General features: G+C 42.2%; 1 protein-coding gene and 1 long non-coding RNA gene across 3 annotated transcripts; one reads left to right on the top strand and one right to left on the bottom strand.

The window, feature by feature from the left end:
• Positions 1 to 9,543: 9,543 nt before the first annotated feature.
• LOC147361682 (uncharacterized) lies at positions 9,544 to 16,968 on the bottom strand. Of its 2 annotated transcripts, none has more exons than XR_015138192.1 (2): positions 16,395 to 16,968; positions 9,544 to 9,930 (listed from the first exon to the last, which is right to left on the bottom strand). It is a non-coding gene; the product is annotated as an uncharacterized LOC147361682 (long non-coding RNA). The 2 variants fall into 2 exon arrangements; XR_015138191.1 differs by having other exon boundaries at positions 15,769 to 16,880.
• A 68-nt stretch (positions 16,969 to 17,036) lies between these two features.
• SAP18 (Sin3A associated protein 18) lies at positions 17,037 to 23,564 on the top strand. The gene is made up of 4 exons (XM_086329754.1): positions 17,037 to 17,177; positions 17,294 to 17,403; positions 22,804 to 22,926; positions 23,152 to 23,564. Exons 1-4 carry the CDS (start codon positions 17,049 to 17,051, stop codon positions 23,306 to 23,308), a joined length of 519 nt encoding a protein of 172 aa, XP_086185880.1. The 5' UTR covers positions 17,037 to 17,048; the 3' UTR covers positions 23,309 to 23,564.
• The last annotated feature ends 1,785 nt before the right edge of the window (positions 23,565 to 25,349 follow it).

The following is a 25,349-nucleotide window of genomic DNA, read 5'->3' as shown; positions in this document are numbered from 1 at the left end:
GTCAAGTTGGTCTTCTCTCTCCCTTAAACGGATGGGAGAATACAGCGGTGGAGTCACACAGGCCGAGTTGTCCACATGTAATAGGGCATTCCTTCTCCTGTAAAGAGGCCTTTAAGTCCTTCTGAGTGAGTGTCCATCCACTCACTCACACAGTGACTGAACTAGAAATGCTTGGGGCTGCAGTGAAGGTCTCCAACCCAACAGCATCAGAACAGCAATTGCAGGTGCTGCTGCTGCTAAGTCGCTTCAGTCGTGTCCGACTCTGTGCAACCCCACAGACGGCAGCCCACCAGGCTCCCCCGTCCCTGGGATTCTCCAGGCAAGAACAGGTGACATGGGCAGTCTTATAAATGACTTGAGGATTGGCTGAAAACAGCTACAATTTTAGCACTGTGTAACAGTTTAAAACCCAGATGTCTGGCCAAGAACCATATGAAAAGATGCTCAACATCACTAATCACTAGGTAAGTGAAAATCTGAACCATAATGAGATATTGCTTTAATACTGGAAGGCCACTACTAACCAAAGTCAGATGGAATAAATGTGACCTGTGGACCATCTGGGTGCTCTCCCGCTTCCTCCAGCTCACTGGTATCTCCCAGAAAAGCTTCCACGTGTGTCTGGAGCCCCAGGTTTTACAACAGCCTGGCTCTGGTGGCCAATGGGGCTTATACTCACCCTCCCGCAGGGCTGTATATACTTCTTTTAGAAGTTGCTGCCTGAGGGTCTGGCTAAATGGAAAGATATTCTATGCTCATGGATAAGAAGAATTAATATTGTTAAGATGTCCATACTACCCAAAACAATTTACAGATTAAAAGCAATTCCTACAAAAATTCCAGCAGCACTTTTCACAGAAATAGACAAAAAACAGTCCTAAAATTTGTTTGGAACCACAAAAGAACCCCAAGAGCCAAGCAATCTTGAGAAAGAAGGATGAAGCTAGGGGCATCATACTCCCTGAGTCGCCTATCTGCGACAAATTCCACTTGGTCATAATGCATGATTTTTTTATACATTGTTGAATTTTATGTGCTAATATGTGGTAAGTATTTTATATCTATGTTTACGAGAAATATCAGTCTGTTGTTTTTCTTTCTTGTAATGTCTCTGTCTGGTTTGGGTATTAGAGTAACACTGGCCTTACAGAATGAGTTAAGAAGTATTCTCTCTTCTATTTTCTGAAAGAGATTGTATAGTATTTGTACACTTTCTTCCTTAAGTGTTTGATAGAATTCACCAGTGAACCCACTTTTGCTTTCTGTTTTAGGTTATTAGTTATTGATTCAATTCCTTGTAATAGAAAAAGGTCTATTCAGATCATCTATTTCTTCTTGTGAGTTTTTTCAGAGATTTACTTTTTAAGCATTATTTTTGCATTTCTAGAACTTAATATATCAGATCACATCAGTCGCTCAGTCGTGTCCGACTCTTTGCGACCCCATGAATCGCAGCACGCCAGGCCTCCCTGTCCACAACCAACTCCCGGAGTTCACCCAGACTCATGTCCATCAAGTCAGCGATGCCATCCAGCCATCTCATCCTCTGTCGTCCCCTTCTCCTCTTGCCCCCAATCCCTCCCAGCATCAGAGTCTTTTCCAATGAGTCAACTCTTCGCATGAGGTGGCCAAAGTACTGGAGTTTCAGCTTCAGCATCAAAGAAATCCCAGGGCTGATCTCCTTCAGAATGGACTGGTTGGATCTCCTTGCAGTCCAAGGGACTCTCAAGAATCTTCTCCAACACCATAGTTCAAAAGCATCAATTCTTTGGCGCTCAGCCTTCTTCACAGTCCAACTCTCACATCCATACATGACCACAGGAAAAACCATAGCCTTGACTAGACGAACCTTTGTTGGCAAAGTAATATCTCTGCTTTTGAATATGCTATCTAGGTTGGTCATAACTTTCCTTCCAAGGAGTAAGCATCTTTTAATTTCACGGCTGCAGTCACCATCTGTAGTGATTTTGGAGCCCAGAAAAATAAAGTCTGACACTGTTTCCACTGGTTCCCCATCTATTTCCCATGAAGTGATGGGACTGGAAGCCATGATCTTCATTTTCTGAATGTTGAGCTTTAAGCCAACTTTTTCACTCTCCTCTTTCACTTTGATCAAGAGGCTTTTGAGTTCCTCTTCACTTTCTGCCATAAGAGTGGTGTCATCTGCATATCTGAGGTGATTGATATTTCTCCCGGCAGTCTTGATTCCAGCTTGTGTTTCTTCCAGTCCAGTGTTTCTCATGATGTACTCTGCATATAAGTTAAATAAGCAGGTTGACAATATACAGCCTTGATGTACTCCTTTTCCTATTTGGAACCAGTCTGTTGTTCCATGTCCAGTTCTAACTGTTGCTTCCTGACCTGCATACAAACTTCCCAAGAGGCAGATCAGGTGGTCTGGTATTCCCATCTCTTTCAGAATTTTCCACAGTTTCTTGTGATCCACACAGTCAAAGGCTTTGGCATAGTCAACAAAGCAAAAATAGATGCTTTTCTGGAACTCTCTTGCTTTTTCCATGATCCAGTGGATGTTGGCAATTTGATCTCTGGTTCCTCTGCCTTTTCTAAAACCAGCTTGAACATCAGGAAGTTCACAGTTCACATATTGCTGAAGCCTGGCTTGGAGAATTTTGAGCATTACTTTACTAGTGTGTGAGATGAGTGCAATTGTGCGATAGTTTGAGCATTCTTTGGCATTGCCTTTCTTTGGGATTGGAATGAAAACTGACCTTTTCCAGTCCTGTGGCCACTGCTGAGTTTTCCAAATGTGCTGGCATATTGAATGCAGCACTTTCACAGCATCATCTTTCAGGATTTGGAATAACTCAACTGGAATTCCATCACCTCCACTAGCTTTGTTCGTAGTGATGCTTTCTAAGGCCCACTTGACTTCACATTCCAGGATGTCTGGCTGTAGGTCAGTGATCACACCATCGTGATTATCTGGGTCATGAAGATCTTTTTTGTACAGTTCTTCTGTGTATTCTTGCCATCTCTTCTTAATATCTTCTGCTTCTGTTAGGGCCATACCATTTCTGTCCTTTATCGAGCCCATCTTTGCATGAAATGTTCCTTTGGTATCTCTGATTTTCTTGAAGAGATCCCTAGTCTTTCCCATTCTGTTGTTTTCCTCTATTTCTTTGCATTGATCGCTGAAGAAGGCTTTCCTATCTCTTCTTGCTATTCTTTGGAACTCTGCATTCAGATGTTTGTATCTTTCCTTTTCTCCTTTGCTTTTCGCTTCTCTTCTTTTCACAGCTATTTGTAAGGCCTCCCCAGACAGCCATTTTGCTTTTTTGCATTTCTTTTCCATGGGGATGGTCTTGATTCCTGTCTCCTGTACAATGTCACGAACCTCATTCCATAGTTCATCAGGCACTCTATCTATCAGATCTAGGCCCTTAAATCTATTTCTCTCTTCCACTGTATAATCATAAGGGATTTGATTTAGGTCATACCTGAATGGTCTAGTGGTTTTCCCTACTTTCTTCAATTTCAGTCTGAATTTGGCAATAAGGAGTTCATGGTCTGAGCCACAGTCAGCTCCTGGTCTTGTTTTTGCTGACTGTATAGAGCTTCTCCATCTTTGGCTGCAAAGAATATAATCAATCTGATTTCGGTGTTGACCATCTGGTGATGTCCATGTATAGAGTCTTCTCTTGTGTTGTTGGAAGAGGGTGTTTGTTATGACCAGTGCATTTTCTTGGCAAAACTCTATTAGTCTTTACCCTGCTTCATTCCGTATTCCAAGGCCAAATTTGCGTGTTACTCCAGGTGTTTCTTGACTTCCTACTTTTGCATTCCAGTCCCCTATAATGAAAAGGACATCTCTTTTGGGTGTTAGTTCTAAAAGGTCTTGTAGGTCTTCATAGAACCATTCAACTTCAGCTTCTTCAGTGTTACTGATTGGGGCATAGACTTGGATTACTGTGATATTGAACGGTTTGCCTTGGAAACGAACAGAGATCATTCTGTCGTTTTTGAGATTGCATCCAAGTACTGCATTTCGGACTCTTTTGTTGACCATGATGGCCACTCCATTTCTTCTGAGGGATTCCTGCCTGCAGTAGTAGATATAATGGTCATCTGAGTTAAATTCACCCATTCTAGTCCATTTCACTTCGCTGATTCCTAGAATGTCGACATTCACTCTTGCCATCTCTTGTTTGACCACTTCCAATTTGCCTTGATCATGGACCTGACATTCCAGGTTCCTATGCAATATTTGCTCTTTACAGCATCGGGCCTTGCTTCTATCACCAGTCACATCCACAGCTGGGTATTCTTTTTGCTTTGGCTCCATCCCTTCATTCTTTCTGGAGTTATTTCTCCGCTGATCTCCAGGAGCGTATTGGGCACCTACTGACCTGGGGAGTTCCTCTTTCAGTATCCTATCATTTTGCCTTTTCGTACCATTCATGGGGTTCTCAAGGCGAGAATACTGAAGTGGTTTGCCATTCCCTTCTCCAGTGGACCACAGTCTGTCAGATCTCTCCACCATGACCCGCCTGTCTTGGGTTGCCCCACATGTTATAATATTAGAGTTTATGTATCCTTTCTCTTTCTCTTTAGAATTTACTCAAATGAATGTTACACTTCTAGGTGTATACCCCAAAGAATTGAAAGCAGGGACTGAAATGGGTGTTTGAACACCAATGTTCATAGCAGCATTGTTCACCATAGTCAAAATGGAAACAACTAAGTGTCTGTTGACAGATGAATAGATATATATACTATGGAGTATTATTCTGCCCCCAAAAGGAACGATGTACTGGTACTTGCCACCATAGGGATGAACCTTGAAAATATTATGCCCAGTGAAATAAGCCAGACATAAAAGAGCAAATATTGTATGATTCCACTTATATGAGGGACCTATAATTGGCAACTTCATAGGAAGAAAAAGTAAAATATAGGGGTTACCTGGGCCTGGAAGGAGATGGGAATGGGGAGTTATTACTTACTGAGTACAGATTTTCTGTTGGGATGATGAAAATTTCTGGAAATTTACATTGGTGATGGTTATGTAACATTATGAATACACTTAACTGTCACTGAATTGTACATCTAAAAATAGTTAAAATCATATATTTTATGTATATTTTACCACAATAAAACTTTTTTAAAGAGTTATCATTGGAGGTATGTGAAAATAGGTCATCAAGGTGTCTTCACTCTTTTATCCCTCTTTTTCTTTTAGCATATTCCAGCATTAATTGAAAGAAAGGTAAATTATCCTAGTTAAAGTCAGAAATATGTAATGTGAAGTTTTACAGAAACTTCTAGTGACTATAGCTCCTTGACTATTTCTGCTGTTGAGATTAAGAAGGACAGCTTCTGACATCAGGAAAATAGGTATTCATGAATATGTACAAAACATGTTTCTGGAAAAGATTTGATGGAATATATTTTTTATAGAATTTTCTGACTCTTGATAAATGTGGATTATAAATTTGAATCTCTCTGGGGGCATTATTAAACCTTATCAAATTTTTCCTTCAGGTGTATCTGTGGGAGACCATATATATGGAATTTATAAGCATAATATTTATTTTGGGGGTTCTATTTCAGAAAAATGTGTATGTAAACACTCTCGGTAAAGCATCTGCTTGTTTCCAGGAATAGATAAAATACATGACAACAGACTGGTTCCAAATAGGAAAAAGAGTTCGTCAAGGCTGTATATTGTCACCCTGCTATTTAACTTCTATGCAGAGTACATCATGAGAAATGCTGAGCTGGATAAAGCACAAGCTGGAATCAAGATTGCCGGGAGAAATATCAATAACCTCAGATATGCAGATGACACCACCCTTATGGCAGAAAGTAAAGAGGAACTCAAAAGCCTCTTGATCAAAGTGAGTGGAGACTGAAAGTTGGCTTAAAGCTCAACATTCAGAAAACGAAGATCATGGCATCTGGTCCCACCACTTCATGGGAAATAGATGGGGAAACAGTGTTAGACTTAATTTTTCTGGGCTCCAAAATCACTGCAGATGGTGACTGCAGCCATGAAATTAAAAGACGCTTACTCCTTGGAAGGAAAGTTATGACCAACTTAGATAGCATATTCAAAAGCAGAGATATTACTTTGCCAGGAAGGGTCCATCTAGTCAAGGCTATGGTTTTTCCAGTTGTCATGTATAGATGTGAGAGTTGGACTGTGAAGAAAGCTGAGGGCCGGAGAATTGATGCTTTTGAACTGTGGTGTTGAAGAAGACTCTTGAGAGTCCCTTGGACTGCAAGGAGATCCAACCAGTCCATCCTAAAGGAGATCAGTCCTGGATGTTCATTGGAAGGACTGATGCTGAAGCTGAAACTCCAATACTTTGGCCACCTCATGCGAAGAGTTGACTCATTGGGAAAGACTCTGATGTTGAGAGGGATTGGGGGCAGGAGGAGAAGGGGACAACAGCGGATGAGATGGCTGGATGGCATCTCCGACTCGATGGACATGAGTTTGAGTGAACTCCGGGAGTTGGTGATGGACAGGGAGGCCTGGCGTGCTGTGATTCATAGGGTTGCAAAGAGTCAGACACGACTAAGCAACTGAACTGAACTGAACTGAACCATTCCTAAAAGAATTTAGCCTATAGCCGGTGTAATTATTACTGAGAAGTTAGGTTGTTTTATATTACCCTAAAAACTGTATTTTTTACAAATGAGCAAACATGCCAGTGCACTACAGGCAGTGCTGCCATGAGCCAGTCCCTATATTCCTAAGTGGTCTTGTTTCATCATCTCTAGTCATTCTTCACATTACAGCTGAGGGTGGTTGGTAGCATTTTTCGAGGCTACTGATACTACAGCACACTCTGAGATATGGGGTTTGGGAATATGCTTATTAACCCCTTTTCTGGTTCTCAGAACCATCTCATTTATGGTACATTTTAAGCCAGTGGAACAGAATAAGTCATATTTGCTTTTCAGAGATTTTAAATATCTCTCACTTTTACAGTGATCCCCTGTTTTAAGCATTTAAATGATTAAATTGAAAATGATTTTTAAACAGATACCCTATCCCTGAAGAGTCTGCAGAGTGTCTACAACTTAGAAGCAAGTTGTAGAAGGCAACTTAAAAAGCTTAATTTATGGTGAAAAACATTAAGGCTTTGAAGTTAGATAGATCTTAAACTTTAGTACAGTCACTTGCTAGCTGGTTAATCTTGAATCACTTAACTGCTCTGACTCACAGATTTCTGATGTATATTGTTTTTGTTGTTCAGTCACTAAGTTGTGTCTGATTTTCTGCAACCCCATGGACTGTAGCATGTCAGGCTTTCCTGTATTTCACTATGTCCCAGACTTTGCTCAAACTCATGTTCATTGATGCCTTCCAATCATCTCATCCTCTGTCCTTAATCTTCCCCAGCATCAGAGTCTTTTCCAGTGAGTCAGTTCTTTGCATCAGGTGGCCAGAGTATTGGAGCTTCAACTTCAGCATCAGTCATTCCAATGGAATATTCAGGGTTGATTTCCTTTAGGATTGACTGGTTTGATCTTGCAGTCCAAGAGACTCTCAAGAGTCTTCTCCAGCAACCACAGTTTGAAAGCATCAGTTCTTCATTGCTCAGTCTTCCTTATCGTCCAACCCTCACATCTGTACACAACTACTGGAAAAACCACAGTTTTGACTCTACAGACCTTTGTTGTCAAAGTGATGTTTCTGCTTTGTTGTCAAAGTGATGTTTCTGCTTTGTTGTCAAAGTGATGTCTCTGCTTTTTAATATGCTGTCTAGGTTTGTCATAGCTTTCCTTCCAAGGAGCAATTATCTTTTAATTTCATGGTTGCAGTCACTGTTCACAGTGATTTTGGAGTCCAAGAAAATAAAATCTGCCATGTTCCACTTTTCCCCATCTATCTGCCATTAAGTAATCTATATTATGATAATAGAATACCAAATAACCTGTTATGAAGAATAAGTGCATCTAAAATAGTTGGCATAATGTCTGCCCTCAACAAATGTGAGCCAGGGCAATCACCACCATCATTTGTCCATTCTGTTGAGTCAAGGGGGATGCAAAATAAGAGGCTAATTTCCTGTCAGCTCCCTCTATTGCTCAAGGGTAGCTGATTTCATGAAAGTTTTCATGAAAACTTCATGAAAAAAAAAAAAAAGCATTGCTGCCTTTATTACTTAATTATATATTTTTGCCAATTCACTACCATGCACATTCAAATAAAAATGTACTAATCCTAGGAATTCCCTGACAATCCAGTGGCTAGAAGTTGGTTCTTTCAATGCATTGGCCAGGTTCAATACCTAATCCAGGAACTAAGATCTCACAAGCCACACAGCACGGCGAGGGTGGGAGAGGTGGAGTACTAATCTTCAATCGTGCAAAATACTGAGAGTATGCTTATTCAATTTTTTCTTTTTTAAAAGTTGCTACAGAAATTATTTTGTTTAGTTATTCAACTAAAATCTGTAAGGAGTGCCTTTTGGGAGAGACTTGGGGCAGCTCTTCTGATTCTGATTCTAAGATTGCATGGGAAGAGGGGACTTCCCTGGTGGTCTAGCGGTTAAGATGCCACATTTCCACTGTAGACTCAATCTACTGTACAATCTATTTAATTCCACTGTAGGTTCAATCCCTGGTCAAGGAACTAAGAATAACAAATGAAAATAAGTAAAGTTTTTAAACTATGTATTAAAAAAAAAGATTGCACATGAAGAAAGATCTCCAATAATATGTTGCTTCTTTAGGATTGGGAAATGTATGTGAACAGATTTATCTGTGATATTGATGTCCACAATGGCATGAATCAAAATTAAGGCTTTGCTTTCCATATATCAGACAGTAAAATATGCATTAAATGATTAAAGACATTTTAAAGTGTGGAGATAAGTATCTCAGTATCATATTCTCACCTTTTAGATTTATGTGGCAGTAGTAAGAATAGTATTTAATGATTACTGTATCAGTTATCTTTTTATTGCTATGTAACAACCACCTGAAAACATGGATGCTTAAGACAACCATTTTATTTGGACTGGCCTCAGCTAGGCAGTTCTTCTGGTCTCACCTGGTTTCCGTCATGTAATTGTGGTTATCTGATAGCTCATCTTGGGGGAAGTGGGGTAGGGTGGAAGTGGAAGTTGGGTGAGTTACTTCACCTCTCTCTCTGTCTAGCTGATGGCTCTGGCTGTTGTCTGAGCCGTGTGTCTTTCTCATCGTGGTCCTGGAGTACCAGTAGAGTCAGAACAGAAGCTTCAAGGCATCTTAAGCACTTGACTCATTAGTTATAGAGCTTCATTTTTGCCACATGCTATTGGACAAAGCATGTCACAAAGCCATGCCAAGAATCAAGAAAGTGGAGAAATAGACTTTACTTCCTGGCCAGTTATAGCTGAGACACACTACAAATGGGCATGCACCTAGGATGGAGGAATTTATGGCCAATTTAACAATCTACATACTAAGCACTTTTACATGTTTTCATGCATTATCGCATTTATTTTTCACAAGTGTCCTATGATATGTGTAAATTATTAAACTTATTTTACAGATAAAAAAACACTGTGATATAATGTAACAACATTTCTAATCTAGAAAATATTTATTAAGAGGTGTTAATGACTGAAACTATAATAATAATAGAATGTCATTTTTAAAGGAAGAATCAGTTGTTCAGTCGCTAAGTCATGTCCCAACTCTTTGCAAGCCCGTGGACTGCATCACGTCAGGCTTCTCGGTCCAGCACTATCTTCCTGAGTTTCCTCAAACTCATGTCCATTGAAAGTCAGTGATGCCATCCAACCATCTCATCCTCTGTAGCCCCCTTCTCCTCTTGCCCTCAGTTTCCCCCAGCATCAGGGTCTTTTCCAATGAGTCAGCTCTTCACATTAGGTGGCCAAAGTATTGGAGCTTCAGCTTCAGCATCAGTCCTTCCACTGAATATTCAGGGTTGATTTCCTTTAGAATTGACTGGTTGGATCAAAAGGAAGGACAAAATATTATAAATTAATTCAATTATGTTTTTAAAATATGTGCACACATATACACAAACATTTGGGGAGGAAATAATTTACAAATTCTTCTAAGTTGGAAAGTAATGGTAGAGAGTTGTGATTTCCATTTTTTTATGTTTTCCATATTTTTCCACATTTTTATACTAAGTACATATTAACTTCTAGGAATCAGCAAACTGAAATGGACTGGAATGGGTGAATTTAACTCAGATGACCATTATATCTACTACTGCGGGCAGGAATCCCTCAGAACAAATGGAGTGGCCATCATGGTCAACAAAAGAGTCCGAAATGCAGTACTTGGATGCAATCTCAAAAACGACAGAATGATCTCTGTTCGTTTCCAAGGCAAACCGTTCAATATCACAGTAATCCAAGTCTATGCCCCAACCAGTAACGCTGAAGAAGCTGAAGTTGAATGGTTCTATGAAGACCTACAAGACCTTTTAGAACTAACACTCAAAAGAGATGTCCTTTTCATTATAGGGGACTGGAATGCAAAAGTAGGAAGTCAAGAAACACCTGGAGTAACACGCAAATTTGGCCTTGGAATACGGAATGAAGCAGGGTAAAGACTAATAGAGTTTTGCCAAGAAAATGCACTGGTCATAACAAACACCCTCTTCCAACAACACAAGAGAAGACTCTATACATGGACATCACCAGATGGTCAACACTGAAATCAGATTGATTATATTCTTTGCAGCCAAAGATGGAGAAGCTCTATACAGTCAGCAAAAACAAGACCAGGAGCTGACTGTGGCTCAGACCATGAACTCCTTATTGCCAAATTCAGACTGAAATTGAAGAAAGTAGGGAAAACCACTAGACCATTCAGGTGTGACCTAAATCAAATCCCTTATGATTATACAGTGGAAGAGAGAAATAGATTTAAGGGCCTAGATCTGATAGATAGAGTGCCTGATGAACTATGGAATGAGGTTCGTGACATTGTACAGGAGACAGGAATCAAGACCATCCCCATGGAAAAGAAATGCAAAAAAGCAAAATGGCTGTCTGGGGAGGCCTTACAAATAGCTGTGAAAAGAAGAGAAGCGAAAAGCAAAGGAGAAAAGGAAAGATACAAACATCTGAATGCAGAGTTCCAAAGAATAGCAAGAAGAGATAGGAAAGCCTTCTTCAGCGATCAATGCAAAGAAATAGAGGAAAACAACAGAATGGGAAAGACTAGGGATCTCTTCAAGAAAATCAGAGATACCAAAGGAACATTTCATGCAAAGATGGGCTCGATAAAGGACAGAAATGGTATGGCCCTAACAGAAGCAGAAGATATTAAGAAGAGATGGCAAGAATACACAGAAGAACTGTACAAAAAAGATCTTCATGACCCAGATAATCACGATGGTGTGATCACTGACCTACAGCCAGACATCCTGGAATGTGAAGTCAAGTGGGCCTTAGAAAGCATCACTACGAACAAAGCTAGTGGAGGTGATGGAATTCCAGTTGAGCTATTCCAAATCCTGAAAGATGATGCTGTGAAAGTGCTGCATTCAATATGCCAGCACATTTGGAAAACTCAGCAGTGGCCACAGGACTGGAAAAGGTCAGTTTTCATTCCAATCCCAAAGAAGGGCAATGCCAAAGAATGCTCAAACTATCGCACAATTGCACTCATCTCACACGCTAGTAAAGTAATGCTCAAAATTCTCCAAGCCAGGCTTCAGCAATATGTGAACCGTGAACTTCCAGATGTTCAAGCTGGTTTTAGAAAAGGCAGAGGAACCAGAGGTCAAATTGCCAACATCCACTGGATCATGGAAAAAGCAAGAGAGTTCCAGAAAAGCATCTATTTTTGCTTTATCGACTATGCCAAAGCCTTTGACTGTGTGGATCACAATAAACTGTGGAAAATTCTGAAAGAGATGGGAATACCAGACCACCTGATCTGCCTCTTGAGAAATTTGTATGCAGGTCAGGAAGCAACAGTTAGAACTGGACATGGAACAACAGACTGGTTCCAAATAGGAAAAGAGTTCGTCAAGGCTGTATATTGTCACCCTGCTTATTTAACTTATATGCAGAGTACATCATGAGAAACGCAGGACTGGAAGAAACACAAGCTGGAATCAAGATTTTTGGGAGAAATATCAATCACCTCAGATATGCAGATGACACCACCCCTATGGCAGAAAGTGAAGAGGAACTCAAAAGCCTCTTGATCAAAGTGAAAGTGGAGAGTGAAAAAGGTGGCTTAAAGCTCAACATTCAGAAAACGAAGATCATGGCATCCGGTCCCACCACTTCATGGGAAATAGATGGGGAAACAGTGGAAAGAGTGTCAGGCTTTATTTTTCTGGGCTCCAAAATCACTACAGATGGTGACTGCAGCCATGAAATTAAAAGATGTTTACTCCTTGGGAGGAAAGTTATGACCAACCTAGATAGCATATTCAAAAGCAGAGACATTACTTTGCCAACAAAGGTCCATCTAGTCAAGGCTATGGTTTTTCCTGTGGTCATGTATGGATGTGAGAGTTGGACTGTGAAGAAGGCTGAGGGCCGAAGAATTGATGCTTTTGAACTGTGGTGTTGGAGAAGACTCTTGAGAGTCCCTTGGACTGCAAGGAGATCCAACCAGTCCATTCTGAAGGAGATCAGCCCTGGGATTTCTTTGGAAGGAATGATGCTAAAGCTGAAACTCCAGTACTTTGGCCACTTCATGCGAAGAGTTGACTCATTGGAAAAGACTCTGATGCTGGGAGGGATTGGGGGCAGGAGGAGAAGGGGATGACAGAGGATGAGATGGCTGGATGGCATCACTGACTCGATGGACGTGAGTCTGGGTGGGCTCCGGGAGTTGGTGATGGACAGGGAGGCCTGGCTTGCTTCGATTTAAGGGGTGGCAAAGAGTCGGACACAACTGAGCGACTGATCTGATGTGATCAGGTCTGGACCTTGAAGGCCAAGTTAGGTAGATTAAGGGATGCCTGAAGAGCTACCTTAAATGTTCTATAATAACATTGCAGTTCCACCGACTCAAGGTATTGGTAAATTCTGTTCTGATGAGACCTTGTTATTTGGAAAGGTCCAAAATAAGAGCTTGTATCTAAAAGACTAAATCTATCCATACCACCAACTAAAGGTTGTGAGGTTCTTCCAGTTTCAATGTTTTCCATTCATTTCAAGTCTTCATGTTATTCCACTTTATACTCTTGATATTCAGACTGTTTCTAGTTATTATGAATAAAGATGTTATAATAACATTATTCAGCACGTTGCATGGTGATCAGGTGCAAGTTTACCTGGGTACAGTGGATGGGAGTCTGTCTGCCTAGTTTCCCTAGGGTATACTAAGAGGAGTGGAGTACATGCCTCTTAAGGTATTCACATGTCCAGTCTTTCTAGGTAATACTGGTTTTTCCAAAGTGAATGGCAGTAGTCCATAATAATTTCCTTTTTGCCATATACTTGCTAGCACTTGGTCATCAGACTTTTGCATTCTGGCCAATCTAATCGAGTTGAAATGTTATCTCATTGTGGTTTAAATGTGCATTATGATTATAAGGCTGGGCATTTTTTCCATGTTTATATGTAATTTGTATTTTCTCTCCTATGAAACACCTATCATGTCTTTCCCCACTTTTCTAGTGGATTATTTGTTATTGATTTATAGGTATTATTTTTTAAATTTAAAAACAGCAAGAAATAAAATTCATAGAGAACAGTGTGTACAACATGAATGCACTATTTAAAGAATAATTTAAAATCAAACAGCTGTGTAACCACCACCAGGTCAAAAAATAGGTTGCCAACACTCTAGAAGCACCTCCTTTGCCCCTCCCTGATTACAGTCCCCTTCTTTGGTCAGACTTTTGTGATAATTATTTCACTGCTTTTCTTTTTATAGTTAAATCACCTGGAAATGCATCCTGAACAATATAGTCTAGTACTGCCTGCTTTGGGATGTTATAAAAATGGATTCACACAGTAAATATTCCTTTGTCTTTTGCTTCTTACACGCAGCACCATGTTTGTGAATTTCATACTATTTCATGTAGTTATTGGTTGGCCATAAAGTGCCTTTGGTTTTAAAGTAAAAATAAAAGGCATATTTTTCCATTTTCACCAAGAACTTTAGTGAAGAACATATTCATCGTTTTGTTCTACTATCTTCTGCCATTTTCCAGGCAACTTCATAATTCCATCTTCCCAAAACATTTTATCTTTTTGAGCAAAGAACTGTTTCAGGTGCCTTTTACAATCTTTCAGGAAGTTGAAATTTTCTCCATTAAGAGAATTTTGCAAAGATCAAAATAAATATAAATCTGTAGGTGCAATGTCTGGTGAATACAGCTGATAAATCAGAACCTCCCAGCCAAACTGTAACAGTTTTTGCCTGGTCATCAAAGAAACACTCAGTTTTGCATTATCCTGATGGAAGAGTATGCATAAGAGTATGCATTTTCTGTTGACTAGTTCTGATGCTTTTCGTCCAGTGCTGCTTTCAATTGGTCTGACTGGGATCAGTACTTGTTGGAACTAATTGCTTGGTTTTCCAAGGAAAGAGCTCATAATAGAGGACTCCCTTCCAATCTCACCATATACATATCACCTCTGGATGAAGACTGGCCTTTGGTGTGGTTGGTGGTGGCTCATTTCCTATGCCACAAGATCTCTTCTGTTCCACATCCAGCCAAGGTTTTTGTGGCTTAACTAATGGGGAACATGAACATCAAAGCGATTAACATAACCAAGCTTGACTGTTTTCAATTAATGTCTCCATCTCCACCACTGGTCTACCTGACCATGGAGCACTGTACAGTGAGAAATCTCCTGCAAGAAACTTTGCAAACCACTTCTTTTCAAAAATTAACAAAAAAAAAAAAAAAGATTTTTTTTTCTGGCCATATTATGTGGCAAGTGGGACCTTAGTTCTCTGGCCAGGACTGAACCCACATCCTCTGCACTGGGAGAGTATAGTCTTTACCACTGGACCACCAGGGAAATCCTGAAAATCTCTTTTGACATGTTTGATCAGTTACAACACCTTCTCCATACACTGCACAAATCTTTTTTTTTGTGTGTATTTTATTTGCATTTATTTTTATCTTTCTTGAAATAAGAAAGTGAAAGTGAAGTCACTCAGTCGTGTCTGACTCTTTGCGACCCCACAGACTGTAGCCTACCAGGCTCCTCTGTCCATGGGATTTTCTAGGCAATAGTCCTGGAGTGGATTGTTACTTCCTTCTCCAGGGAATCTTCCCAACCCAGGGCTCGAACCTGGGTCTCCCGCATTGTAGACAGACGCTTTACCATCTGAGCCACCAGGAAAGCATAATATGCTGAAAATGTTTTCCTTCCATCTTTAGGTAGACCAGTTGAAGCTGACAGAGATCCAGAGAAGGAGACATTAGCTGAGAATAACCAAGCTTGGTTATATTAATGGGGCATGTTAATAGTTTTAAAATGGCTACACAAAAATTCACCATTTTAAAGTTTTTTTGTTTAAAAAAACATGCTGATATGACAACATAATCTAACAAAACTGTTTCAAACGAAGTTAAAGACAACTAAGTGCTACTAGAGCCACCTTACAGAAAACACCTAATGAACTTTTGGCCCAACCCAATAGTGTGTTCCTTTTGGTTGCAGTATGACATCTACTGCTTTGGGGAGTTCTGTTGCTGCCTGGCCTACTACAACTCAGCGAAGTATTCGAGCCTTGGACACTTGGGTAGTTTCAGACTTTCGTTCTTATGAAATACCAGCCAGGATTATTCCTGTAACGTCTGAGGATGTCCTTGAGCCAGCTTTTCTCTAGAGTACACACCATAGAACGGAACTGTTGCCTCTGAAGTACAGGCACCTTCACTGTTACCATGCGACCCTCTGCCCAGGGCGGGTGCCCAGTCTACACCGCCGCCAGCCTCAGAGAATCCCCTCAGTATACCGACAACACAGGTCACGCATCTCCTGTCAAGCCAGCGCGTGTAGTCTGTCTGAAGTATTCAGTTCAGTCCAGTCGCCCAGTGGTGTCCGACTCTGCGACCGTAGGAACTGCAGCACGCCAGGCTTCCCTGTCCTTCACTAACTCCCGCAACTTGCTCAAACTCATATCCATTGTGTCGGTGATGCCATCCAACCAACTCATCCTGTTTACCCCTTCTCCCTTCAATCTTTCCCAGCATCAGGGTCTTTTCAAGTGAGTCAGTTCTTAGCATCAGGTGGCCGAAGTATTGGAGCTTCCGCTTCAGCATCAGTCCTTCTAATGAATATATAGGACTGATTTCCTTTAGGACGGACTGGTTGGATCTCCGTGCAGTCCAAGGGACTCTCAAGAATTCTCCAACACCATAGTTCAAAAGCATCAATTCTTTAGGGCTCAACTTTCTTTAAAGTCCAACTCTCACATCCATACATGACTACTGGAAAGACCATAGCTTTGATTAGACTGACCTTTGTTGGCAAAGGAATGTCTGTTTTTTAATACGCTGTCTAGGTTGGTCATAACTTTTGTTCCTGAAAAGCCAGTCCCTGTGGTTTTAGCGCGTCCGGGTTAGCCCAGCGCTCGAGCCTTCGGTGTTGACCGGAGTCCTGGACTTCTTCGTTTTAAAGCACCTTTCCAACTCTTTCCCCCACTTCCCACCGTGCTTTTCTCCAGGAGTCCATGGACGCTCTGGACACCGGCTTTCCGGCCACCACACGCCTCTCGGTCGTCTCTTCCCAGTCGGCTTCTCTTTCTTAAGTTTTGTTTTTCCTCATTTTAATCTAATCAGGTGTACCCGCCTTTTCCGATTAGCGACTGTAGTACACACAACAGCGCCCCCGCCTCCGGCCTGAGGGCCGCCCACTGCAATTCCGAGCGCGCGCTCACTCTTAGCTTCCGCAGGCCCGCGTCCGCGTCCCTCAAGCCATCCCTCTGCGCGCGAGACTCTAATTCAGCGCCCCGCCCGCGACGCCAGTGCCCGCCCCTTCCCAGGAGCCAACGCGCAGGCGCGCCTGCCGGGCTAGCGCTTAGCATAGCTAGTGCGCCTGCGCCGGGAGATGCCCCGCCCTCGAGCCGGTCATATATAAAACTTCGAGCGTCTCCTCGCGAGAGGCTTGGTTCTCATGCTCGCTGCCGGGGTCGGAGGTCAGAGCGAGCGTCTCGCGGGCCGGAGAAGGAAGATGGCGGTGGAGTCGCGCGTTACCCAGGAGGAAATTAAGAAGGAGCCGGAGAAGCCCATCGATCGGGAGAAGGTGAGGGTCCGGAGAGATGCTGGGGTCCCTGGGGAGGTGGGGCTGCGGTGCGGGGCCGGAGGGAAGGGTCGGGACCGCGCTTGCAGCCTCCTGACTCCCCCCTGTCCCGCCCCCAGACCTGCCCGCTGCTCCTGCGCGTCTTCACCACCAACAACGGCCGCCACCACCGCATGGACGAGTTCTCCCGCGGAAACGTGCCTTCCAGCGAGCTGCAGATCTACACTTGGTGAGTCAGGAGGCCGGGGGCCCGCCTGCCGCCTTCGGACTCTCCTCGGCTCGGGGCCTCTGGAGGCAGCTCGCGGGAGGTCGAGGTTCGCTGAGGAAATGGTGTTAACTCGTCTTGTGGCGCTTCTTTCGACCGCTCACGTTGAAACTTCTGGGTTGTAAAGAATTGACCCAGGACTGCTGTCATTGTTGTGGCTGCTGGGTACGGAAGTGACACGTCGGTCGTCCAGTGCCGCAGCGGCTCCCAAGGGGCTCTTGGTATAGGGTGGCGCTAGAATAATTTGGGGAGGGGAGTGGTGCTGTTGGGTGATACTCGTCGGCCTCATAGAGCGCGTGTGCTAATATTAAGCTTTTGGTGTCCCAGCTTCAAAACAACGAAACCGGGTGGATTTTGATGTGCTTAATGGAGAAGCTTTTGATGTGTTTACTGAGGGTCTCCCCCTGAATGTTTGTGTACCTTCTCTACCCCGTCTGACTAGGGCCGTTACGTACAGCAAGCCGTGTGTAGTTCCTTGGTTTGACGTTATAGTGGCTTTTTAGTAGCAGTAAAAGGTGTATAATTATTTAAAATATGCCTAATGTAAATATGTGACATTTGTCATTTTAATTGTTTCAGGGTACATTTCGGTGCAACCATTACTACTATTTTCAAAACTTTAATTCCCTACAACAGAAGGTCTGTACCCAGTAGGCAATAATAATGGGAATTCTTCATTTCCCCTGTTCGGCACTATGTATCTATGTGAATCTGCCTCTTTTAAGTATTTCATATAAGTGCTCTGATATGTTATTTGTCTTGTTGTGTCTGGCTTGTTTCACTTATAATCAAGGTTTATTGATGGTTAAGGATGTGAAAAAACGTTATTCTTTTTTACGACTGACTGAATAACGTTTCATTGGAAGGCTTTTCTGCGTCTTGTCTGTCCACTTGTCTGCTGGTGAACACCGAGGGATTGGTTCCACCTTTTAGCTAAGTTTATGTAGTATGATTCTCAGTTCAGTTCAGTCGCTCAGTCGTGTCCGACTCTTTGCGACCCCATGAATTGCAGCATGCCAGGCCTCCCTGTCCATTACCATCTCCCGGAGTTCACTGAGACTCACGTCCATCGAGTCAGTGATGCCATCCAGCCATCTCATCCTCTGTCGTCCCCTTCTCCTTCTGCCCCCAATCCCTCCCAGCATCAGTCTTTTCCAGTGAGTCAACTCTTGGCATGAGGTGGCCAAAGTACCGGAGTTTCAGCTTTAGCATCATTCCCTCCAAAGAAATCCCAGGGCTGATCTCCTTCAGAATGGACTGGTTGGCTCTCTTTGCAATCCAAGGGACTCTCAAGAGTCTTCTCCAACACCACAGTTCAAAAGCATCAATTCTTCGGCGCTCAGCCTTCTTCACAGTCCAACTCTCACATCCATACATGACCACAGGAAAAACCATAGCCTTGACCAGATGGACCTTTGTTGGCAAAGTAATGTCTCTGCTTTTGAATATGCTATCTAGGTTGGTCATAACTTTCCTTCCAAGGAGTAAGCGTCTTTTAATTTCATGGCTGCAGTCACCATCTGCAGTGATTTTGGAGCCCCAAAAAATAAAGTCTGACACTCTTTCCACTGTTTTCCCATCTATTTCTCATGAAGTGATGGGACCAGATGCCATGATCTTCGTTTTCTGAATGTTGAGCTTTAAGCCAACTTTTTCACTCTCCACTTCCACTTTCATCAAGAGGCTTTTGAGTTCCTCTTTACTTTCTGCCATAAGGGTGGTGTCATCTGCATATCTGAGGTTATTGATATTTCTCCCGGCAATCTTGATTCCAGCTTGTGCTTCTTCCAGTCCTGCGTTTCTCATGATGTACTCTGCATATAAGTTAAATAAGCAGGGTGACAATATACAGCCTTGACGAACTCCTTTTCCTATTTGGAACCAGTCTGTTGTTCCATGTCCAGTTCTAACTGTTGCTTCCTGACCTGCATACAAATGTCTCAAGAGGCAGATCAGGTGGTCTGGTATTCCTATCTCTTTCAGAATTTTCCACAGTTTCTTGTGATCCACACAGTCCAAGGCTTTGGCATAGTCAATAAAGCAGAAATAGATGCTTTTCTGGAACTCTCTTGCTTTTTCCATGATCCAGCGGATGTTGGCAATTTGATCTCTGGTTCCTCTGCCTTTTCTAAAACCAGCTTGAACATCTGGAAGTTCACGGTTCACATATTGCTGAAGCCTGGCTTGGAGAATTTTGAGCATTACTTTACTAGTGTGTGAGATGAGTGCAATTGTGCGGTAGTTTGAACATTCTTTGGCATTGCCTTTCTTTGGGATTGGAATGAAAACTGACCTTTTCCAGTCCTGTGGCCACTGCTGAGTTTTCCAAATGTGCTGGCATATTGAGTGCAGCACTTTCACCGCATCATCTTTCAGGATTTGGAATAGCTCCACTGGAATTCCATCACCTCCACTAGCTTTGTTCGTAGTGATGCTTTCTAAGGCCCACTTGACTTCACATTCCAGGATGTCTGGCTGTAGGTCAGTGATCACACCATCGTGATTATCTGGGTCATGAAGATCTTTTTTATACAGTTCTGTGTATTCTTGCCATCTCTTCTTAATATCTTCTGCTTCTGTTAGGGCCATACCATTTCTGTCCTTTATCGAGCCCATCTTTGCATGAAATGTTCCCTTGGTATCTCTAATCTTCTTGAAGAGATCCCTAGTCTTTCCCATTCTGTTGTTTTCCTTTATTTCTAGTATGATTCTAGTTCAGTGTTATTCCAGGAAAACAGTTCAGGAAGGTCGATTTAACTTATAGAGAAGAACTTGTATTAACAGATTGATGAACACTTCTGTTCAGATAGATTAGTCTGTATTTCCTCCAATAAATTAAGAGTTCCTACTTGCCAGATACTTGATTTGACTGAAGAGTATAAAGAGGGTTCCACCCCCTCTCTAGAGTAAACTCAATCTCCAAAAGAAAGCAGATGGAATAAATGCTAAGACTTTACGGTGGAGATGGAGGGTAAGATTGTGCCACACTCTCTACTCTGAATCAAAGAAAAAAAAATTAGAAAAAGTTAAATCCCGTCCTCAATTGTCCTGTCCATAGACTGCAACCAAACAAAACAACCTTATCTTACACCTCAAAATGGTGGCCAAAGACAGACTGGATGTTGGTGAGGGACAGAACGGAGCCCTGCTGTTCCAGAAGCAGCAGTGAGGGAAGATTGGGGATTCTTAATTTGTAGAAATAAATTGAGGGGCCAAAGTAGGTGGCCTTGAGATAAGTCCAGGAAAGAGGAGTGAGGAGCCCAGCAGAAGCTAGTTGAATTGGCTAAAGTCCAAGGGACTGTTTGGAGCTGGGGGAACACCCCACCCTAGGAGTGATAGATCTTGTGCTTGGGTGGTCACTAAACAGGTTACTGGAAGAGAATTATCTCGATCACTGAAATAGGGTTCAGTGAGAAAAACAGACCAATAGGAGATAGAGCAAGAAATGGCTCACATAGTAGTGGGGATTGCCTAGGTCTGTGGTGCAGGCTGGAACTCTCCAGCATAAGCTTTTGGAATTTCTTCCAGGAAGTCTTAGGTCCAATATGAAGCCTTTTCAACTGATTGAATGAGGCTCACTGATTGACTGAATGAGGTTTACTCAGATCATCTTGGATAATCACTTTAAAGTCAACTGATTATAGATTTTTGATCCCGTCTCAAAAACACCTACCTTAGTGTTTGATTGAATAATTAGGAGCTGTAGTTTCCTAAATTGATATATAAAACTGACCCTTACAGTCACCGGAACTCTTGCAGAGATTTGAATAATGAGAGGTTAAGTATAGGCTGATGGTGGGGATGGAGACAAAAATAGATTGGTCTGTCTTTTGGCTGCACTTCAAGACTTGCAGGATCTTAGTTCCCCAAGCAGGGATGGAAACCTGTGCCCCCTGCAGTGGAATCCCAGAGTCAACCATGGGACCACCTGGGAAGTCCTACTTGATCTGTCTTTAGGAGGTAGAAACGACAGGCCAGAGGTGGGAAGAACTTTACCACTCTTAGGTTTGTGACCTGGGCATCTAAGAGGGTGATGGTCATATGAGAAGAAGGGCATGTTTGGGGGACACTGTAGAGTTGTTTCGGGTGTATTGAGAAGGATTCAGCAGTAGAGAAGGAAAGGTGATGTGATCATTGTGGCCTTTTTGCTCTCAGTGCAGCTGAAGCCATGGTTTTTTACCTGAGTGTGATGTAGTGGAGATGGTGTAAATAGGGAACTGAGTGAAAACTAGATGACTTCTTGGGTGTTTGATCCCCTGCTTAATGCCTTAGGGCTCTTCACTGGTGCCTTGCATCCAAGGTCACTATATAGCACCTTCAACAGTGCTGCTGCCAAGTTCCTTTTCCTGCATTTCATGCTCCCAGGTGTCAGGGAAGAAGACAGTTCAAAAACTTAGACTGTTGCTCCTAATTCCTGATGCTTATATTTTAGAAGATTTTTCCAGATTGTGTCATATTGGCTCAAGGTCTATATAAAGTTCTCAGTTCAAACAGAAATCGGCAGGGCAGGAATATATATTGTGAAAGGAGCCAATGCTGCTGCTGCTAAGTCGCTTCAGTTGTGTCCGACTCTGTGCGACCCCACAGAGGGCAGCCCACCAGGCTCCCCCATCCCTCAGATTCTCCAGGCAAGAACACTGGAGTGGGTTGCCATTTCCTTCTCCAGTGCATGAAAGTGAAAAGTGAAAGTGAAGTCGCTCAGTTGTGTCCGACTCTTCGTGACCCCATGGATTGCAGTCTACCAGGCTCCTCTGCCCATGGGATTTTCCAGGCAAGAGTACTGGAGTGGGGTGCCATCGCCTTCTTGGGAAAGGAGCCTATGTTTAGCCTTAAAAATTCCATGTGCTTCGTTGGCTTTTCCATCTATTGCAGAACTCATCAGGACATTCAGTCTTAGAAAGGAAAACAATGCACAATCTTTATGAAAATGCTTTCCTGACACACTGATTCTAAGATGCATTCCAATTTCAGAGATGCTAAAATGTAGAAAAGTATGCCTCTGAAATAATGAAAAACAGTTAATTTGAGAATTTGGATTAATTTGGACTAGTTATCCTTAAGTGGATAAATCACTGGGTGAGTGAGATGTTGCATAGCAGCAAAGGTAGTGGGGTAATTCTGAAGTCCCTTTAGCACACTACCAGTCCAGTCTACCTTCATTCATGAAAGTTTCAAACACTGAGGCTGATAAGGGGAAATAGTATTTGGGGGCAAATAGTATTATTAGGTGCTTTAAAATTAAGTCAGTTATGAGACCTTTACAGCTTCTAACAAAGTTGCAATTGAGACACATGTAACTAATTCATTATTTCAGTATCCTTGTTATATTATTGCTGATTGTCTTTTTTTTCCCCTTAAATTCAGGATGGATGCAACCTTGAAAGAATTGACTAGTTTAGTAAAAGAAGTCTACCCAGAAGCCAGAAAAAAAGGCACACACTTCAATTTTGCAATTGTTTTTACGGATCTTAAAAGGCCTGGCTATCGGTAGGTAACTTTTCATTTTTAATTCCTTATAATCTCTTTGACTTCAGTATGTTTTAGCTGCTAGGGATAATCCATATTATCTTACTATCTAGTTTAGATTATTATGTATTACATTTTTATTGTGTTCTAAGATCATGGAGCAAATCCAGCCCCACATTGACTTTTTAGGACACACACAGTATCATTGCTCAGCCACCCTATAACAGTTGATCTCCTTTCCTGCAGAGTAAAGGAGATTGGCAGCACCATGTCTGGGAGAAAGGGGACTGATGACTCCATGACCCTGCAGTCGCAGAAGTTCCAAATAGGAGACTATCTGGACATAGCGATCACCCCTCCAAATCGGGCACCACCTACTTCAGGGCGCATGAGACCGTATTGAATTGTACTTGCTTTTTCTTGAATTTATTTTCCAGTCAGTTATGTAAAATAAACTTTCACTTCTTCCTCCCCTCCTTATTGCCATTAAGCCTTTAAACTCTATAAACAAATTGTAATGCATCTATTTAGGAATTAGATTTGGCTTTGCTATGGTATATTAATAGAAAGTCCATATGTTTCAAGTTCTTCTGTAAAATATAAAAGTGCTCTTAGCATTCTATGTAAAACTGTATTGTTAAATATATGTTGCAATCATCCAGAGTGTGAAAGTTAATGGGGCCTGGGTTTGGGGTTTAATATAGTATTGCTTGTTTATGCTAAATAAAGGAGTTGCTATGTTTTGGCCCAAATGGGGTTGAACAAGAAAGCCATATTATATTAAATGGAACAGGGCTTTATCACCTAGAAGCTTGTATGGACTTGGGAAGAGGACCTGTGGGAATGAGGGGGTGCAGCTGGAGTGTTTTGGAACAGTCTGAGCTGAGGCAAGTTGAAGAAGCTGTCTGTGTTTGAAGAGTGGCCTGCCTGAAACAGGATGTGATGACAAGTTAGAGAAAAGGTGGCACAGTGAGGACTTTTATGCTTCAAAAATGGGGAAAACAGAACATTTTGAGGGCAGGGAAGTAGTAGAGAGGAACAAGGGTTAGAACTTAGGATAAGGATAGATTTACCTTGAAGATCTGAAAATGCAGGGAGAATGAAAGAGGAAACTTGAGAGCATGGGAGAAGGTCCGGGATGAGGTCCAGCTGAGTAAGCAGGAGGTGTTCACACACCCTCTTCAGTGCTGAGGCTGACTCATGTCTGATTTGAGGCAGTATACAGAGTAGTTAAAACCAGGTGGGCTGAACATGTAAATCCTGGTTACGCTAGGAGCACCTTGGACAAGTTGCCTGAATTTGTTTTTGTTTAAAATTTGTAAAATAGAAGTGACAGCCTACAGTACTGTGAAGACTAATAACAAAGTTAGCCATAAAGTAGGACTTTATAAAACATAAACAGAACAGGTGCCGTCTCGTCCACAGAACAGTTCCAGTCTCAGTGTGCAGTATGTAATTAAGCCCTATTACCTTCATTCTTTTGCATAGAAAACTTTGAAACTGTGTATCCCCAAATTAAAAAATATATATTACTAGCAAAGTAAGATTGTAGTAGTTTGATCTTGTACAGACAAAAGCAGCCTTGGAAACCTGACACTTGTAGGATCGGGGTCAGTCAGCCAGCAGGTAGGTGACACAGGTAGGACCTGGAGCCCAGACCTAGGGCCTCTTCTCCACTGAGCTTTGCCCCAAACCCCTCAGTGCTTGATTCATTCAGACCAGCTAGGCTTGAGCTCCGTAAGTCATAAAATTAACTTAAATCTGATATATTGGAGAAGAGGAACCATGATTAATTACCATCCTGTTTGTGGAGAAGAAACAATGTACTCTGTAGATCAAGACAGGAAGTCAATACGGGACTTCCCAAGCCAACTTTTCATAATGGTGTGAACTCCAGTGGGGCTTTCCTGTATTATTCCAGGTTACTCTCCCACTGGCTGAAAATAAAAAGTGGCTTATTCGCTTTGTTTCAACATGGATTTTTTTTTTCTTTAGGTAAAATTGGTGTATAACAATATATTAGTTTCAGGTATCAGATCAGATCAGTCGCTCAGTCATGTCCGACTCTTTGCCACCCCATGAATCGCAGCACACCAGGCCTCCCTGTCCATCACCAACTCCTGGAGTTCACTGAGACTCACGTCCATTGAGTCAGTGATGCCATCCAGCCGTCTCATCCTCTGTCGTCCCCTTCTCCTTTTGCCCCCAATCCCTCCCAGCATCAGAGTCTTTTCCAGTGAGTCAACTCTTCGCATGAGGTGGCCAAAGTACTGGAGTTTCAGCTTTAGCATCATTCCTTCCAAAGAAATCCCAGGGCTGATCTCCTTCAGAATGGACTGGCTGGATCTCCTTGCAGTCCAAGGGACCCTCAAGAGTCTTCTCCAACACCACAGTTCAAAAGCATCAATTCTTCGGCGCTCAGCCTTCTTCACAGTCCAACTCTC

The sequence above is a fragment of the Bos grunniens genome, chromosome 12, assembly GCF_055505025.1.
Source record: "Bos grunniens cultivar Pamir isolate PY7600 chromosome 12, Bosgru_T2T1.0, whole genome shotgun sequence".
Taxonomy (NCBI): Eukaryota; Metazoa; Chordata; class Mammalia; order Artiodactyla; family Bovidae; genus Bos; species Bos grunniens.
The sequence above is the reverse complement of the archived record's forward strand: the minus strand, read 5'-3'. Positions and strand labels throughout refer to the sequence as shown.